The sequence below is a fragment of the Geotrypetes seraphini genome, chromosome 5 (genome assembly GCF_902459505.1).
Source record: "Geotrypetes seraphini chromosome 5, aGeoSer1.1, whole genome shotgun sequence".
Classification (NCBI taxonomy): domain Eukaryota; kingdom Metazoa; phylum Chordata; class Amphibia; order Gymnophiona; family Dermophiidae; genus Geotrypetes; species Geotrypetes seraphini.
The window spans coordinates 224099666-224120295 of NC_047088.1; the positions used below are offsets into that span (position 1 = coordinate 224099666).

Consider the following 20630-nt stretch of genomic DNA (forward strand, 5'->3'; position numbering starts at 1 on the left):
TCTTGTAAGTCTCTATCATATCCCCTCTAAGTCTCCTCTTCTCCAGAGAAAGGAGTCCCAGTTTCTCCAATCTCTCAGCGTATGAAACGTTTTCCATACCTTTTATCAGACGTGTCGCTCTCCTCTAAACCCCGCCATATCCTTCTTAAGGTATGGCGACCAATATTGGACGCAGTACTCCAGATGCGGACGCACCATCGCCCGATACAATGGCAGGATAACTTCTTTCATTCTGGTAGTATTACTCTTCTTGATTATACTTAGCATTCTATTCGCTCTCTTAGCGGCCGCTGCGCACTGTGCCGTCGGTTTCATTGTCATGTCCACCATTACCCCAAGTCCCTTTCTTGAGTACTCTCCTTCAATAACATCCCTCCCATCATATAGCTGTACCTCGGGTTTCTGCTTCTCACATGTAGTACTTTACATTTCTCAAAGATGAACTTCATCTGCCATCTCGTCGCCCATTCCCCTAGTTTGTTCAAATCTCTTTGCAATTCTTCACAGAACTCTTCAGTCCGAGCTCCACTAGTTTGGTGTCGTCCGTGAATTTTATTATCTCACACTTCATCCCTATTTCTAGATCATTTATAAATATATTAAATAGCAGTGGCCCGAGCATTGAGCCCTGTGGGACACCACTCGTGACCCTCCTCCAGTCCGAGTAATGGCCCTTCACTCCTACCCTCTGTTTCCTACCTGCCAACCAGTTTCTGATCCATCTATGTACGTCTCCTTCCACCCTATGATTCTTCAGTTTCCGAAGTCGGCATTCATGGGGTTCCTTGTCAAAGGCTTTTTGGAAATCTAGATATATGATGTCTATGGGGTCACCTCTGTCCATCCGTTTGTTAATTCCTTCGAAGAAGTGCAATAAGTTCGTTAGGCACGATCCCCCCTTGCAGAAACCGTGTTGGCTGGTTATCAGAAGTTTGTTTCTTCCAAAATGTTCATCAATGTTGTCTTTTATCAGTGCTTCTGCCATTTTTCCCAGAACTGAGGTCAGACTCACCGGTCTGTAGTTTCCTGGGTCCCCTCTTGATCCCTTTTTAAAGATGGGCGTAACATTGGCTATCTTCCAGTCTTCCGGGATCATGCCTGTTTTCAGGGATAGATTGCAAATTTGCTGCAGTAGTTCCGCTATCTCCTCCTTTAGTTCCTTCAGAACCCTTGGATGGATTCCGTCCGGGCCCGGGGATTTGTCAGTTTTTAGTTTTTCTAGCTGCCTGCGTACGTCTTCAAGGCTCACTTCCATGGATGTTAATTTTTCTGCTTGATCTCCATTGAAGATTTGCTCAGGTTCCGGTATGTTGGATGTGTCTTCATTTGTAAATACACTGAACAGCTTTCAAATTAAAATTTCTTAACCAAAATTGCATCAGGGGCAGATGTGGGCGCAGAGCGTCTCTGTGGATGAAATCCTAATAGACTCAAATAGCTACCTTGGAGTGTTCTTTTTCCTCTTCGATGGTGGGGAAATGGAAAAGTAGTACAAAATCTTAAAAGGGGCCTCAAAAATTTCCTCTTCCCAAACTCCAGGCCATCCGGGGTCTGCTGTCTTGTAAGGACTTGGGGTGACAGTTAGTCACACTGGTCATTAGGTCATCTAGGCCTTTGCCAAAGATCATTTGCACCTGGAAGTGACGCACATTTAGCATAGCTTTAGAGGTAGCTCTGTTTGATCTAGAGCATCCATCAGGCAGAGATAATATAGGCTGAGACCTTGCTCATAACTTTGATAAGATCACACAGAGTATCATATATAATAAAGCACTAAGCGCGCATGCGCACTCGCGCCGCGTGTTCCCTGATCTGTCGTGACGGCACGAGTGCGCATGCGTGCTAGACAAGCTTCCCTGCTCTCCACCTCACAATACGGAAGTTTCTTTAGACGCTGACGATCGCCTCCACAAGCCTGCTCCCAGACAGCCGACAATCGCCTCCACAAGCCGGGACTGGGGCACAAAGAGAGCTTCCTCCCCCCCCCCCCCCCGGAAGAACCGAAAAACTGACCCCGCCGCCCGGGACCCGAGTCCTTTGCCACCCCCACCCTTCCCTTCCCGCGGACCCGACTACGAACCTTGGGATTCCATCGTGTGCAGCAGTCTTCACACGCTGCTTCGGGCCCTTCTATTGCCCTGATTTGCTCTGCCGCATCTCTGATGATGTCATCAGGGACATGCCAGAGTAAATCAGGGCAGTAGAAGGACCCGAAGCAGCATGTGAAGACTGCTGCACACACTGCTGGAATCACCAGCTTTGTAGTCGGGACCGCGGGAAGGGAAAGGGGGGAAGAGGAAATGCTAATGCTGCTGCACAGGGCACCCGTTAATGTAATGGGCTTGCTTTCGGGAGGGGGTAGAGAGACAGAAGGGGGCCACGGAGAGTGTGGTAAGCAGACTATGCCTGCTAGGAATGTCCCAGGAGCAGTGCACAAGTCAGGTTTAGGCTCCACACAATTACCTACTTTTTAAAACCCAATTTCAGTCAGTGAATGAGTTTCCTTCTGTGTCCTGTAGAGGGAGTAGGAGGGAAGAACTGCAGGATTCCCATCCACCACACAAGCCTAGGGTGATTAACAGGAAATCACTTCCTCCTGAGGGTTTGGGGCGGGGCTTCAGACTCCTTAACCTGAAATCCCAGTTCCTTGAGAGTCAGAAGCAGCAGACACTTGGAGAGGACAGGTTCCAGCGCTCAGGGCTGAGAGCTCTGAATGTCAGCCAAACTCCAGAAGCTATGGAGCTAACAGAGGCTGGTGAGGACATGTCTCTTAATCTACTGCAGGAGCCTCAGGATATGGAACTAGAAGCCAATGCTGAGTCAATTATTGAATTGCCTGGTGAAGATATGGAGATATGCTGTGTGAGAGGCAAGTGACTGACTATTGCATGTTTTTTTGAAAGTTTGTTTTGTTAATGGCTTGCCTGTGCTGGCTACTTTAAGTCAGCTGAAGAACAAGAGAAATTATCTTTTGAACTTGGTGAAGGACTGAATTGTTGGAACTTGTTTTCCTTGTTTTTCTTTGGGAGAAGTGATCTGTTCCCAGTCCCAGACAGTGGGGTTAGCCCCGTGTTCATAGTGGTGGGATAGAGGGCCAATTTTCATGGCAGTTTAACACCACACGGAGCACTCTGTCTGGCCAGCACTCTGATGCTGAGGAAGCCAGTGTAATTACACTGACTTATTTGGAATTGAGATAACTCTGAAGATTGTGTATTTTGAGTTTTTCTTTGTTTTTGGATAAATGCTGATGGACTATGAGTTTGTGGACTTTGGCAACTTATTTAGTTTTGCCTTATGGACATTGAGTCTGAGTGATAAACAGAATCATCCTGACAAAGCTTGATATTTATTTTTACTTTAAAGATTAAAGCTGAAGTTTATGTTGAAAAGAACTTACCTGGTGTGGTGGTGTCCTTATCTAAACGCTATATTATTTTCCTTGTGCTGCCCGCAGCGGCTCACAAGAGGTTTTTCTTGTACCGGTGGCCCAAGACACCTTGCCCTGAGGCTGCCGGTTACAAAGATTGGTATCAGTTTTGGGATTTTTATTTTACTGCCAAACATTGGAGACTGTTGAAAAGGACATCAAACCAGAAAGTGATTTAAGTGCAGTGCTTGACGCTGAGTGTTGTTTTTCATTTTTGTTGCTCTTCTTCTGTGGACTGTTGCTGACCCATGGAGCACTCTGCATGAGATTGTGGCTGCCAGAAATCGTGGAAGCGGAATCCAGAACCAGAACCGGAGGGAGCCCAGCAGTGTTCCAGAAGTGCCAAGCCTGTTATCAATCCCAAACACTAAGACTCATCAGTCTGTCCGGTAAGAGTACCCTGGGGACAGCTGATAAAGGATTCTGGGGTTGATAGTGTGGCTAGGAGGTGGGAGCTGGGAGCTAGCTCTCTGGGGGTGCTGAAGAAAAAAAAAAAAATCGCACTTGGGTTCCGTTATTTTTGTTTGCTCTCCAGGAGGCAGCATGGATTTGCAGCAGTTGTTCACCCTGTTGGCGTCAGAACGGCAGAAGCAGACAGAAGATTTAAAGGTTGTGCTCCAGGCGAACCAGGACCTCTGGCGGGCAAGTCAGGTGGAGTCCGGAAGGAGACACGAGGAGCTGGTACAAGCCATGGGGGACCAGACCAGGACATTCACCCAGTTTCTTCAAGGGACAGTGTCTGGAGGTGCCAGCACAGGAATACCAGCAACTACAGGAGCTCCGGTAGGGCTGAACCATTTCACTAACATGCAGCTTTGTAAAATGGGACCTACAGATGCTCCAGAAGACTTTTTAATGGCATTCGAAAGAATGGTGGTAGCGGCTGGATGGCTGGAGCAACAATGGGCAATGAGGCTGATTCCGTGTCTCGCTGGAGGTGCGTTAGCGGCATATCAGACTCTCAGCCCTGAGTTAGCTAATAACTACCGAGCCATTAAGAATCATGTCCTCGATTACTTAGGGTACACAAGGGAACACTACCGTCAGGAGTTCAGGGGTGCCCAGTTGAGGGACAAAGAGAGACCCAAAGCACTCCTTCATAGGCTTAGGAAGCTAGTGGAAAGATGGCTACAGCCCTGTCTCTTGGACCCACAGGCTATGCTCGCTGAAATTCTATTGGAGCAGTTTTTGGAGGCTCTTCCAAAGAACCTCAGAGCCTGGATTCAGAGACAGGGAAGCCGTCCGCTAGGATAAGTGATAGAGCTGGCAGAAGCTTATATTGATTCCTCTACTTCCGTAGGACCTGAAGGGAGCACCCATGGGGGTAACTTTGGCTATAAGGGACCCATAACTCCGACGGGAGGTGGCCGCAGATCCCAGGAGAATATTCCTAAGCCCACAAAGGGGGCTCTAGATTCAGAAACACCTGGGAAGAAACCTGTATCTTGTTTTAGGTGTGGTAAACCCGGACACATGCAGAAACAGTGTAGGGTTAAGCTGACACTTACTACTTCTCGGGAGGAGGGTAAGAACTCTACCAAGCCTTATGAGATAGTGGTTCACATAAATGGCTATAGGGTTAAAGCCCTGCTTGATACAGGGGCAGAACAGTCGGTTATGTCCCGACCGTGTTGGGACCGAGTGAAACAATCTGGCTGCTTTCCCAAGAGCTCACAGGAAGTCCCTATAGTTTGTGTACATGGAGACAAGAACCCTTATCCTCAATATAAAATCCCTATAAGGTTTAAGGAGAAGGTGAGGTACCTGGGTGTGGTAGTAATTCCCAATGCCCCTGCTTCCCTTATTTTAGGGCGTGATTGGGCAGGCCTTGGGGAGGGCATCCAGGAAAAGAAACCCCTTAGAACTCAGGGTAAAGAAGGAGGATACAGATGTGCCCTTATGGCAAAGGAAGGTTCGAGTTGGAGGCGCAGGAGAAATAAGTCCAACAACTGTTATCCTCGGCAGGAGGGAAGGGCTTATTCTCGTTGGCGTCCTACAATTCGATGGGCCCCTTTATCTGAAAATGCCCATGCACCGACACAGGCCTATGATAAGGCAGCAGGATGCGATATCTATGCAGCTATGGATGTAGTAGTGCAGAGTGGGGGAAGAGCATTGGTCCCCACTGATATCCAAGTATCTCCACCACCGGGGTCTTATCTTAGGGTGGCCTCGCGTTCAGGGCTAGCTTCGCAACATTCCCTGGACGTAGGTGCTGGAGTTATTGATCCCGATTTCAGGGGAAATGTTTCTGTTCTTTTAATAAATAGCGCAGAAACGGACTACCAGGTTAAGAAAGGGAACCGAATAGTGCAACTCATTTGTGAACGAATCTGGCAACCAAAGTTGAAGAAATGGAAGCAGTTACTACCCACATGTAGAGGGACAAAAGGGTTTGGTTCCTCTGATGTTCCTTTGGAAAGGAGAATAGTATCTCTAGGCCCAACGATTTCCCAGTCTGACCAAGACTCTCTGTCAGTCATAGAAAAGGCTGTTGAACAACAATTCTGTAGACTGCAGCGAGAATTAGCTCAGGGTCAGGAGGGCCACAAACAACAATGGCAACAAGCCGTCCAGGAGGTGGAGGGGAGTCTGGGTGATAAATTACAGCAGGCTCTTTTACTCCAGGACCAATTATTAAGGTCTACTCTGGAGGAGAATTTCCAGCAGTGTCAAGAAGATCTGCAATCTCTAAAAGAGAATACTCGTGATATAAAAAAACAGATTGAGCTCGGTGAATGCCACGTAGTAGAACAGCAAGATCCTAACTCAGGGATACATGACATTGCCTGTGCGGTTAGCCAAGTGTGTGAGGAAGTTAGAAAGGTCCAAACACAAGTGAAACAGATAAGTGGTGAAAATCTTAAAAAAGTAAGTGAGCTTATCTCAAGTTTTGGTACCAGAATAAACTCCTTAGAAGAAGGGTTCATTCTGTTAACTGATCCAGAGGCCATAGCTCAGGCCCAGGAGATACAACAGAATGGAGGTTTTTACACTACAGAACCAAGTCCTTCTTTGGAGAGGAAAGACTACAGGAATAGGAAACGTTAACCTATGTTTGCTGACACTTTATCTCGTGTTGGGGAAAAGGATCCGGAGAGGCCTAGGTCCATCCCTAGCAGTCAGTTAAGGGGAGGGGTATGTGGTAAGCAGACTATGCCTGCTAGGAATGTCCCAGGAGCAGTGCACAAGTCAGGTTTAGGCTCCACACAATTACCTACTTTTAAAACCAAATTTCAGTCAGTGAATGAGTTTCCTTCTGTGTCCTGTAGAGGGAGTAGGAGGGAAGAACTGCAGGATTCCCATCCCCCACACAAGCCTAGGGTGATTAACAGGAAATCACTTCCTCCTGAGGGTTTGGGGCGGGGCTGCAGACTCCTTAACCTGAAATCCCAGTTCCTTGAGAGTCAGAAGCAGCAGACACTTGGAGAGGACAGGTTCCAGCGCTCAGGGCTGAGAGCTCTGAATGTCAGCCAAACTCCAGAAGCTATGGAGCTAACAGAGGCTGGTGAGGACATGTCTCTTAATCTACTGCAGGAGCCTCAGGATATGGAACTGGAAGCCAATGCTGAGTCAATTATTGAATTGCCTGGTGAAGATATGGAGATATGCTGTGTGAGAGGCAAGTGACTGACTATTGCATGTTTTTTTGAAAGTTTGTTTTGTTAATGGCTTGCCTGTGCTGGCTACTTTAAGTCAGCTGAAGAACAAGAGAAATTATCTTTTGAACTTGGTGAAGGACTGAATTGTTGGAACTTGTTTTCCTTGTTTTTCTTTGGGAGAAGTGATCTGTTCCCAGTCCCAGACAGTGGGGTTAGCCCCGTGTTCATAGTGGTGGGATAGAGGGCCAATTTTCATGGCAGTTTAACACCACACGGAGCACTCTGTCTGGCCAGCACTCTGATGCTGAGGAAGCCAGTGTAATTACACTGACTTATTTGGAATTGAGATAATTCTGAAGATTGTGTATTTTGAGTTTTTCTTGTTTTTTGATAAATGCTGATGGACTATGAGTTTGTGGCATTTGGCAACTTATTTAGTTTTGCCTTATGGACATTGAGTCTGAGTGATAAACAGAATCATCCTGATAAAGCTTGATATTTATTTTTACTTTAAAGATTAAAGCTGAAGTTTATGTTGAAAAGAACTTACCTGGTGTGGTGGTGTCCTTATCTAAACGCTATATTATTTTCCTTATGCTGCCCGCAGCGGCTCACAAGAGGTTTTTCTTGTACCGGTGGCCCAAGACACCTTGCCCTGAGGCTGCCGGTTACAAGAGACAGTCAGGCATGGAACAACAGAAAAATACAGGTAGGCAGGGGGCCAGGGAGAAAGACAGAGAGACATACAGAAAGAAAGACAGGGGGCCAGGGAGAGAGACAAACATAAAGAAAGACAAGCAGACAGGGGGCCAGAGAGACAACAGATAAATACAGGTAGGCAGGAGGGGCCAGGGAGAAAGACAGAGAGACAAACAGAAAGAAAAACAGGGGGCCAAGGAGACAGATAGAATAAACACAGACAGACAGCAGAGAAAGAGAGAAAGAAACCTCCCCCCCAGACAAACACTAGCCAAGGATAGAGAGAAAGAAAAAAGAATGACAGACAGGGGGCCAGAGAGACAGACAGAAAGAAAGACACACAGACAGACATCTATTCTAGCACTCGTTAATTTAACGGGCTTAAAGACTAGTTAGCAATATAATTTACTCCAGAGAGGAGCTTTTGGGGATCTTCCCCATCTATGGGTCAGATGCCCGAGATAGGTGGGTGTGACAAGCACATCTCATAAAGGAAGACATGGCTAGCACCTTAATCCCTGGGGCCAAAGCTGCATATTTACACTTGAGAAGCAAGTCCACTTTGCAGTCCTAAGGATCCTTCAATATCACCCCTCTTTCACTAGGCTGGTGACCTGCGCCACCAGCGAATCCACTTTTGGCTGAACAAACAGCTACTGAAAATCTGGCACAATCGGATACAGCATGGCCATAGTTTAGTCACTCAAAGGGATCGCTCTGGTGACTCTCAGTAATCAGGGATCAGCTTGGTGATGTCTAGATGTAAGGGAAAAAATGCGGTTGGACTCGGAGCCCCAGAATTGCTCATAACTACTAAGCATTGAGAAGAGGAAGTTGGTGGGACTTTCAGCTTTAACACTTGAAGCAAGGTGGAAATAATGCTCAAGAGGCCATGAACAGCCAGTGTACTATGGGGTTTTCCCCCTGATCCAAGTTCACCACAACCTCTTGAACGCTGTCCTCCATCATGGAAGCAGAATGCCAGAGAGACTTCATCCTCAGATAAAAGTAGCATGGAATTGGACTTGCAATCCTCCCTGTCCATGACACACAAACTCCTGGTCCAAGTCTACATCTTCATCTGCTTGGGGCACCTGTCGAGGGGAGAGCCCCTGTGCCGCTGACTTTGGTGCACTGTTAACAGATGGTGAGGACTCAGCAGTTCAAATAAGCATTCCACATAAGGCTCAGAAAATCCAGGGTGAAGCCTTACACTTGGGGTCTCACTGACCCCTGCAGGGACCTCTGCCGATCCTCCTTGGCTTCCATGCAAGTGCTTTTGGCCAATAAAGATTCAGAGGAGTACCGGCATACACGACGGAAGCAGGAAGTTGCAAGTCAGCTGACACTGGTGCCTCTCTTCTTGCACAGAGTGCGAGATCGGGTACAAGACCACAGACCGCAAAATAGCACCCGAGGGGTGGGGGGGGGGGCGCAAATTTGAGACCACTGTGCTAGATCAACTGAAGGACCTCAACATCACTGGTACAGCTTACCAAAGGTTTAGTTCTTATCTGATAGATCAGATCTATTCTGTTTCTCATTCTGGTATTCTTTTCAGTTCTCATCTGCTTTTATCTGATGTTCCACAGGGTTCTGTTCTTGGGCCTATTCTCTTTAATATCTTTCTTGCGCCCCTAACACTTTTATTACAGGCTCTTGGTTTCTCCTTTTTCATTTATGCTGACGACATATAGTTATTGCAACCTTCTCGATTCTAACAATCCCAATGAATATTCTCTAAAATTGGATGAGGTTTTTGACTGGCTAACCTTGAACAGATTAAAAATCAATCCTTACAAAACATCTACCATGATCCGCAGTACATCCCTGTGAGGTCCTGTGGGAGACACCCAGGAGAAGGTTCTGATCTTGGGAGAGGGGGGCATTCAGGTTAACCTTTACAGGGCTGTGGCTACATTACTGGCATCGTGACAGCTAAAGCGCAACATCAATCCGACCGCCAACTGTCACTACCAGCCATGCCCTATTGCTGATTCTTTTCCATCCAAGACGCACCAATACCAGATTGGTGCGTCCCGGCCTGTTCCACCCCAGTCTCGCATCCCTCAACCTGTTCTTATTCTCAGGACCACGTCGGGAGGGCATCTGCGCATTGTGCAGATGCAATGCAATGCCACATGCATGTGCGTGATGTCACTGCATTGCATCCATGCATGCGCAGATGCCCTCCCGAGGTGGAATCTTTTCAAAACCTAAACAAAATGCCAGGTTTTAAAAAGACGTCCAGATGCCTGGTCATGTCCTCTATAAAGAGGACATGTCCGAGTTTATCCAGACATCTGGTAACCCTGCCACTACTCATGCTGGATACTACCATAGGAATGTTACTCTGCTGGCTGTTTTCAGCCTGTGGTAACTGTTACTGCAGGTGTATGATATTGACTACTGCAAAGTAAAACTCGTGTAAGCTGCTTTGCACAGCTTAGAAAACATTGCCCTTAATGCAATTTGAGTAAGTTATTTTTAACATTTTAACAGCATATAATTTTTTTTCACATGCAAATTAGAGAAGAGAGGGGCTAATGTGGCTTTGGTCATGGGGGGAGGCGGAGGCGGAAGTTTTGTAAGGGTTGGAGGTTGTTATATTTTCCGGAGTGAAATAATTTAATTATCCAACTAATTCAGTGAATGTGGATTTAGTCCACTGTTACAGATTACTCTGAAACATATGGCGTTGTTTTAAAGTTTGGGCACTTACAGTCTGTATGAACACCTGGGTTGGTGAGATAAGAAGTGATTCACTGGAGGACATGAGGGTGTCACTAAAGGAAAGGGGCCAGGTTCCTCCTGGTTCTCACTGCACTACACATTGCTTTTTAACAACTAATCATTAGGAGATCGATATTCCGTCTGGTGCCGACTCTGTAAAACTAAAAATTCAGTGACGAAGCCCGGACATGGCCTGGTGTTAGATTTCTGGGCATAATACTGGTGGGGGTCAGCAAAATAAGACCACCTAAAGTCAGTCCCATCTTTACACAGTTAGGTCCTATTTATGCAGTTATCTTGGCTGGTTAAGTGCTGACTCCACCCTTTAAAAGCCCCCAGCATAGCTGCTTAGGAGTTGAATGCTAACTGGACATGTTCAGTGGTACTAGCCCTGAAATGAGTAGTTAATTCTGAACAAGTGATTTAACTGGCCAGTTAAATAATTTTGAATATACACCAATAGGAATTCCCACTGCAGCAGTGCAATATTGTATGGTGACTGTCTCAGTGGGCAGCAATGAAATAACCACTGCAGAGATCTCATTTGGTCTGAGCAACAGATCTACAAAGAATGCGCCACTGAATACACAGTGGATTTACAGGCAGGGTGAGATTTGGGGAGGGGGGTACTGGTGGTTTGTGTAAGTAAGGAGTAGGACAAGAGAATCATACACTTGATAAAGTCAGTTGTGTAGTAAGGGGAAGATGGGGGGGGTCCGCCCCGAGTGCAGTCTAGGTGAGAGCGCAGACACCTGTTTTCTAGAGCACACGTGTGCTGCTTCAGTTAGGGCACTGGTCTTTGACCTAAAAGCCGCCAAGGGAGCGGACTGCTGGGCATGATGGACCACTGGTCTGACCCAGCAGCGGCAATTCTTATGTTCTTATCCTGTGTCTGAGCCACAGGAGGTGAGGATCCCTGTCAGGGGGCCGCTAAGGCCGAGCCTGTAACCACAAGAGCAGGAGAGTCAAAACCGATCCCAGCCTAGTTGCAATCCTCATGGCAGCAAGCCTTGCACCTCCCCTCTGCTGTTCTCCGCTTCCCAAAGTGGGAAAAAGGCTTGGCGGCCTCTGCCATGGCTTGAAGCAAAATTGGTGCAAATGCACCACTTGGCAGAGCAAAGAAATGCTGCAACTGGCCTGAAGTTGTAGTCTACTGCTGACGCAGTCGCTGACTTCATGGCCAAAAGTGAGGCTTCCGAAGCAGGAAAGACCAGCGGACTGTGAAGGCAGTATTATAACTGCGATGCCAGAATTAAAGAGACCACCGCTAAAGCAAGTCGCACCACGTTCCCTGCACAAGGGGAATGGCATGACGCTCACAGAGTTCCCTTTCCCGCGGAACTGTAGACTCACCGTGCCGCCCTTGTCAAAGAGAGGAACCTCTCCCTCTGTGGCTCTACTTCTTGATGTGCAATAGGGAACCCAGAAGTAAGTGAGTACAACCAAGGTTCCTCTGAAGAATTTTATGTTGTTGTTGTTAACAAGGAGGGATCCAATCTGCTCATCTAGTCTTTTTTTTCCTTTGAGGAAGGAAATAGGCACAGTGGCAGGAGAGAAAAATGGAGTCGGGGAGGAATCTGGCACCACCAAATGTACCCGTAAAGTTGGCATCACACAGCTGAGACACCCCTATGCTCAATAAAAGAACCCAGGGCTGGGGCTTCCAAAGATGAGTCCAGGAGCTTGTGTATCAGCATCCACTGTCTGCTAGAGATACAGATATACTAACTGGAAAGGAGCAATACCGTCCTATAAAGCACACTTCAGTTCAGTGCTCTCTATCTCCACCTGCTGGTAGATGGTCACAACTCATAAGTTTCTAGATATATCTGCTGCTGATGTTAAGGAAGTAATCTCAATCTATTCATAAAATCACAAACTAAAAGAATAGTCCAGTAAAAACTGGAGGAAAAATACAACTTGATATCCAGACTTTGCTACACTCACAACTGTCAGTATATTTTTCTGAAAGGACCATGTAATCTTTCTTCAGTCTTTATGAACATAGCTGATATTTTACCATCAAAGCAGATGTTAGGATACACATCATTATATATAATCAGAATGTTTGACTCTTGACACAGGCATCCTTGCCATAACACAGACTTATCAAGTTTCATTCCTCTTCCAATTTTCAGTTTCCTACAGAAACTTGGACTGTTCTTATATAAGGCTCTTCAGCAATCGTTTCCCTAGGGTCTTAGAGTGGTCAAGACTAGCACTGTTGTAGTACCTTCCTGATTGTTTGAAGGATGATTCAGAAATGCAGCAGACTGTTCTTTAATCTGAACCACCACATACTAAACAAGTAGCCAACAATAATACCCTATGAATAAATGTTGGACATCCTAACGTATAATTGACAAAAGGCATGTTTAATAAGGTCATATGGAATAATCAATGCAGTATCAGAGGATAGAATGCACTGGTTAATAAAATATATTTTTTTAATTAAAGAGAAGCAAAAAAAAAAAAAAAAAAAAAAAAAAAGCTTAATTAGAGCAACAAAATAAATGTTTATTTCTGCAGAAATTGCAATACCTGATTGGAACTGGCTTTTTCAAGCCTATCAATCATAATCTCAAACTGCAGTGGCTTGATTTCCATCTTTCTGTTGAGTCGGTTTAATATTGTTTCATCTTCAGAGTCCATGTCATAGTCGGGTTGTTCGTTGTCCAGATTGAAGGCTGAATCAAAATTAAATATAAAGTTGCCTTTACAAAATGGTTACATACATAAAATGTTAAAACAAATCAGGACAAATAGAAACATATAGCATTAATTCTAACAACAGTCAATACTCAGAAAAATGCATCAACAAATAATTGTGTTTTTAACAGTTTTCTAAATGAACTCCTGTCACTGCATTTCCGAATTTGATCAACAAGGGTATTCCATAGTTTCACCCCTGCACATGAAAAGGTCATTGCATTTGTTTCCGCAAATTTTGGGTTGACATTTGTTTTTAACAATGCAGATTTTTCTGAACGCAGTGATCTTGTTGGTTGATAACTAAATAATTCTGGAATCATGCTGTATATAAATTGGTGACAGATCATAATCGCTTTGTATTGGATTCTAAATACAACTAGCAACCAGAGAAATTGTCAAAGATATGGCGTAATGTGCTCATATCTTGATGTTCCTGTTATCAATCTAGTTGCGGCATTCTGTACCACCTCCAATGCCCTGCTCCTGGCTTTGGTTATTCCCAGGTATAGTCCAACCGCAACAAGATCATTGCCTGTACAATGGCGTGGAAATCAAATGGTGAAAGCATTGGTTTCACATTATACAATAAGGCCCTGATTCTACATAGTGCGTCCCGATTTTAGGCAGCTGTAGGCGTCCTACAGCTGTCTAATCAGCCAATCGGGATGCACGTTTTTAAAAAAAAAATGCTCCCCAGGCAGGCTTTCTATATTGAAGGCGAGGCCCGCAAGACATCTAAGCTCGCCTAAGGGCCTTAGGCGAACCTAGGGTGCCCAATCCCTCCTGCTATAAGTATACTGACCGCCCCCCCCCCCGACACTACCGATTGGTGGCAGGAGGGTGCCCAATCCCTCCTGCCAGAAGATGCCCCCCCCCGACACTACCGACCGCCCCCCCCTCCCCGACACTACCGATCGCTGGCAGGAGGGTGCCCAATCTCTCCTGCCGGAAGACGCACCCCCTCCGCACCCCCCCACTAACAGCTCTCAAACCTCCCCCCAACCAAACTAACCTTTCCTTGTTGGCCAGACGGGACTTGCCCGTCTAGCCGGCAGGCCCGTCTCGTCGTAATGAGGCGGGCCCGCCCCTTCCCGGCCCATCCTTCCGAAGCCTAAGGCCTGATTGGCCCAGGCTCTAGAAGCCTGGACCAATCAGGCCTTAGGCATAGTGGGTCCGTCCATCCCCACTAAGTCTAAGGCCTGATTGGCCCAGGCGCCTTAGAGCGAGCTTAGGCGTCTTGCGGGTCTCCCTAGGCTCTCGGAGGTGCCTTCAGTATAGGCGGCCTGCCTGGGGAGCATTTAAAAAAAACAAAAACACATGCATCCCGATTGGCTGATTAGACAGCTGTAGGACGCCTACAGCTGCCTAAAATCGGGACGCACTTTGGAGAATCAGGCCCTAAATGTATCTGAGTGAAACATATTTGTATTGTCTTTGTCACTTGACAATTCATTGTAAGCCCAGGGTCCAATCTCACTCCCAAAATTGTCACTGACTCCCTCACTTGCAATACCTCATCTACCACTTTTAGTTCTTTTAGCCATCTCTCCCGATCAGATTTATCCACCAACATATTCTCACAATAGATTCTAGGCGAATAACAACAATTTTAAAAATATTGTGTCCATACAAAATTATTCATTTAACAATAACTAAAAATAAAAAGTTTTTAATAATTTTCTAAAGATATAATAAGAAGAAACTTTTCTTAGTGTAATAGAAGACCATGTTATAGTCGAGATGTTCGTTGTCCAGATTGAAGGCTGAATCAAAATTAAATATAAAGTTTCCTTGAGTTTATCAAAAACAAACTAAATATGTAAATTTACAAAATATCTAACTGATCAATGGAAATACTGTAATTATTGTGAAATTGTATACCATATATACTCGAATATAAACATACCCAAATATAAACCTAGGTAACCTTTTTCTCCCCCCCAAAAAAGGGGGGGGGAGTTTGCCTCAAATAAAAGGGGGGTTTATATTTAAGTGCCATGCCTTGCACCCAACCTTCCTTTCCGCTCTCCCTCTGCACCCAGCCCCCAATGCAGGCCTGCTTTAAGTCCTAGTGGTCAAGTGGTGAGCTTGGACAGGAGCGATCCCTCCTACGTTTTGTCCCAGCAGATTCTGAATGACCCTACCTTCCGGACCTTTCCACTCCTTAAAGTTCTGGTGGTCTAGCAGTGAAGCTGGGCAGGAGCAATCTTCCTACACTCGTGTCCTGTGTGAGTTCCCGCAGCAGTTTCACTCCTGCACTGCTTCACCACTAGACCACCAGGGCTTTAAAAGTAAGGTGCGGAAGGATCCGGGAGGGAGCTGGAGTGGTTCACAACCAGGAAAAGACTACAGTAAGGATCGCTCCTTTCCCAGCTCACTGTTGTACCTCCAAAGCTTAAGACAGGCCCACGGGAGGCCTGAAACAGATTCAGGCCAGGGGGAGGGGGTGTGAGCAGACCAGAGGACTCAAATATAAACCAAGACCCCCATTTTTGGAACATTTCTTTGACCCCAAAATCCTGGTTTATATTTATTAGGAAAGTTACTACTGTATACTTCATTAAACCATCTGGTCCCATTCCCTGCAACAATTTATAACCAATTTAAAATTTACTCTCTTCTCAATCTTCAACCAATGTAAATGATTCAGAAAAGAAGTAACCCTGTCATATATTTTTGCTCTAAAAATCAAACATATAGCTGTTTTTTGAAGCAATTGCAGTCTACTTTTAAAATTCAGTGTAAAACACCGTTTGAAAACTCAGTTCAACTTTCAGGTTCCATTTTCTTGAAGTTAAGAGGAGTGTACAAGTGATCACTCCAAGAATGTGGAACCTGAAAGTTGAGCTGATGTGATGATGTATGGTACTGGATGGCTGTGATAGTTTAGTTTTTGCCAGTTAGGACTTATTATTTTTGAAAGTTTTATACTTTTGAATTAGAGATTTTTTACAAGGTATTACTCTTTTTTCAGGTTTTTTGAGAATGATTACTTTTTTCAGGAATTTTTTTGGCACCGTTCTTCCCTCCCCCCCCCTTTTGAAGAATAAATTAAAAAGTAGGCATGGCACTGTTGTGCTTTGTGGCCTTGAGCCACCTAATGCCTTATGAGTGTTTGTGAGGCTATGTTATTTAAGAATTGCATTTTTTTTGTCCGCATTGTAGTGATCTTTAATTCTTACCCCCCCCCCTTTTAAGAAGCTGCGTTAGGCTTTTTTATCCCCAGCTCCAACGATCATAGGAATTCTATGAATGTCGGAGCAAATACTGCCGCAGCCGACGATTTAAAAAAACACAATTTTGTAAAAGGAGCCCTTAATCAGCAAACAAATATTTTTTTTATATTGTTAAGTTATATTGTTGGCTCCCTTTTTACTATTTTCTTATTGGATAAAATTTAAAAAGTGTCAGAAAAAGAAAACATTGCTTTGGCTACAAATTAGTGACTAGTAAAACCACTGACAGTTTTGGCTTGATACTTTGCTACTGGGAACTGAACATAATTTACAAAACAAAGAAAGAAATAATGCTCAATCACAGAACTGACTCTAGGATACTGTTTAAGGCCCCCAAGAAACTTCTAATTGTTATATATTCTAAAATACGGGATGTTCTCATAAATTTAATATCTAGCATAGCCCAGATTTTGTATTACACTGACATTATACAATATAAGCACTTGTCAACACTAAATCATTCTAAAAAAAATAGTATTTTATATGCACATTTATTAACTTTAAAGGAGAATTTCTTTCTTATCGGGTAATTTTATTTTCTTCTGCTAGCAACACTATTCTGCATACATAGCTGTTATCCTTTCCTACTAGCAGATGGAGGTAGGGAAAACTGAATTCTGCCAGTGAGATCACCAGCAGTGATCACCAGTGAGGTCTCCCTGGAACAATCCAGTATGCATTTACCCAAGCAGCAGAAGGTCCCTTTTTTAACGCACACATGCCCCATCAACTACTGCAACTGTAATGATAATCAAATAAGCAAAAACACCCCTCTATAGCTGCCAATCATAAAATGATTTTTTTTTTTGAAGAACTAAGCACACACAGATCCTCGGGCTGAGAACTTCCAAGGGCAGGACTGCACAGCAGTGTCAATGACTAGATAATAGAAAATTATTCAGTATGACAACTTCTGCTTTCTTAGCATTGGCTCCACTGTTTTACACAAATGGGATGTACCAAAGCAGTCTATTGGGTAGGGGAAGACAAGGCATCCTGAATGATGGCTCTGTCAAAGTCCAAATGGACTCTGGCTAATACTTCTAATCAGTAGTGCTTAGCAAACAGTCCTTCACTATCAGGGTGGTGTTTTTGTTCATACATTCTCAGAGTCGTAAGCACTGTTTTGCCAGGACACATATTTGTCCTTCATGGAGGATCAAGGGTCCCTGTACATGGTTCCCTCCGTTCTGCTTAAAGTGGTGTTTCTGTTCCAAGTCTACTTGCCTTCCTTTTTGGTAGGACACGGCTCCAATACCTAAGAAAGAGAAACAAATTTCATCTTCGTTCATCTCTTTGTGTTTTCCTTGGCCTTTGGAAAGGCCAGGTGGCCTCTAGGCTTCTATTGCAAGGTGGATCAAGGTGGCTATTAAGTCTACCTACATTGACAGGAATCGTCTTGTGCTTCAAGGGCTGAAAACCCAAGGCCTGTGAGGCCAGTCCGATACCACTAGCAGCACCAGATGAAGATGATGTGCAATCCTGTGCAACAGATGGCCTATCAGAAGCCACAAAGGGAAGACACAGAAGGCTTCTCCAGCAGCCACAGTTGAACCAGGGTGTCTATCCCCAGGGAGACCGGCTCCCTCCGCTAACTTAAGAGTTGATCCTTGACATCTTAAAGTCAAACTGTGGAGGGCCCCAGTGATCCAGCATGAGCTAAAAGGCTTGTTGCCACCCTCCTGAATCCTGGAGGGATCTACTAAGAACCTTGTCCTTGCCTACAATGTGGACAGCTGAAAGGGCCTGTAGATGAGTCTCCACTTACCAACAGGGACATGCTGCCTGATTCCTAGCACCTCCCTGATTGTTATGTATGCCACTGTTGTGGCAGAGGCTGATAGCACTCAACCAACGTTTCCTTGAGGAGTGGCCAAAACTCCCACAGTACTAGGGACTCCAGGCGACTAATGGACCAGGAGTCCTCCTGGCATGACCGAGTGCCCTGCACCCCTAGCTCAGATCATGAGCTCCACAGCCAAGGAAGCTTCGATCTGTGGTAACCAGAAACCACTGTGGGAGATCCAGAGTAACCTCTCACAGCAGGCTACACTGAGCCTCACTTTGAGTAGCAGAGGACAATAGAAATCCTGCAAGGTTGGTGCCCATCAGGACAAAAGGGCCAAATGCAAGAATGCATATGAGCCCTCACACAAGGCACTACTTCCAGCACATCAGCCATGAAACCCAGAAGCTGCAAGAAATCCCAAACTATGAACTCACACAATCGGCATAACTGCACCTGGAGTTTCTCCACCTGCTCCTCTGAAAGAAAAATCATCCCTCTGGCTGTTTCAAAACAGACCCTAAGATCCTCCACAGAGACAGGGCCAGATGGCTCTTAAGTTCTAAGTTTATAAACTTTATATATCTGCACAACGAGTAAGTGTGAGGAGGTAGGGGTAAGTAGTAAAAATGAAAATGGAATCTTTTGAGCAGAATACTCCAAAACTCTTGGGATCTTTTTGTATATATCCTGAAGTTTATCATATTATTTTCTCCTTGGAGGAGAAAGCCTATAATAGCAGCAGAAAGTAAGATAGATCCAATTTGGGAACAGTTTAATTAAGTTCCTCTGTGTATGGGTAAGGCAGGCAGGCAAGCATGCAAAATGCAAACACTGCAACAAAGAAATGCAAGGCCTGATGGCCCTAATGACAAAAGGAACATATTTGAACAAATAGGATCTTCAGGTTGGTAAATGTTTTTATTTCATCATATTTCTTAAAGACTGCCTTGAACTGTCATATTTGAGCAAAAATATATTTGTTATTATTACTGCATGCTACTGTCATTTTGATACGGTTATTAAGAAATAAAGAGTTTAAACAAGCAAATATTTCCTTTTTTTGGCAGTACTGAGTGGCAGTGAATACAATGAGTAACGCTAAATAAGCAGAAATGGTAACAATAATAAAATCTCATGCACCACCATACAAATCAAAAAATGGAAACAGAGTCTTTCTACAACTGGACCAAACTATGCATAAAGTGGAGAAAAAAAGATTTCAGATATAACAGCTCCCTCCTCTTATATCAAGAGAAAAAAGGTAGAGGCTAACACATTATTATTTAACGAGAGAGGTTCCATGAGACTGGAGAAGAGTGGATGTGGTACACATCACGATAGTGAAATTCTTAGAATCTAATGGATTACAAGATCTGAGGCAACATGGGTTTACTAAAGGTAAACTGTGGCAAACAAATCTGATTTAATTCTTTGACTGGGTGACCAAGGAATTGGATCGAGAATGTGCGCTAGATGCAATTTACATAGATTTCAGCAAAGCCTTTGATACGGTTGAAGTTAGAGCCCAAAGTAGTGAACTGGATTAGAAGCTGGTTGTCGGACAGACACCAGAGAGTGGTGGTTAAAGGAATTTGCTCAGAAGGAAAGGTGAGTAGTGGAGTGGCTCAGGGATCGGTGCTGGGACCGATTCTGTTCATTATGTTTGTGAATGACATTACTGACGGGTAAGAAGGTGATCTTAGGCTCTTTGTAACAGAGTGGACACCCCGGAGGGAGTGGAAAACATGAAAAAGGATCTGCAAAAGTTAGAAGAATGGTCTAACGTCTGGCAACCAAAATTCAATGCAAAGAAGTGCAGAGTGATGCATTTGGGGGGTAGAAATCCAAGGGAATCATATATGCTGGGAGTTGAGACGCTGATAAGCACTGATGGAGAGAGGGACCTTGGGGTGATTGTGTCCGAGGATCTCAAGGCATCTAAACAGTGTGATAAGGTGGTGGCTCTAGCCAAAAGGATGCTAGACTGTATAGAAAGAGGAATAACAGCAACAGAAGGAAGGTGTTGATGCCCCTATATAGGTCATTGGTGAGGCCGCATTTGAGAGTATTGGTGAAGGATATAAAAAGACTTGAAGCAGTCCAGAGGAAGGTGACGAAAAGGGTTAGCGGTTTGAACCAAAATAAGTATGAGAAGAGACTGGAAGACCTAAATATGTATACTCTGGAGTAGAGGAGGGACAGGGGAGATAAGATACAGACGTTTAAATCCTTGAAAGGTATTAATATAGAAACAAATATTTTCCAGAAAAGAGAAAATGGTAAAACTAGAAGGCTTAATTTGAGGTTGCAGGGAGAAAGACTCAGGAGCAATGCTACAAAATTCTCTTTCACAGAGAGGGTAGTAGATGCCTAGAATGCCCTCCTGAGGGAAGTGGTAAAGAGGAAAACTGTGATGGAATTAAAAAAGT

General features: G+C 44.8%; 1 protein-coding gene across 5 annotated transcripts in view; it reads right to left on the bottom strand.

The window, feature by feature from the left end:
• Positions 1-20630, bottom strand: part of EPC2 (enhancer of polycomb homolog 2) — a 265601-nt gene that overhangs the window by 82057 nt on the left and 162914 nt on the right. For all 5 annotated transcript variants that reach the window (XM_033945362.1, XM_033945363.1, XM_033945365.1 and 2 more), the window contains one exon: positions 13006-13151. In XM_033945362.1, the coding sequence (XP_033801253.1) occupies positions 13006-13151 (146 nt within the window). The remainder of the gene's footprint in view (positions 1-13005; positions 13152-20630) is intronic.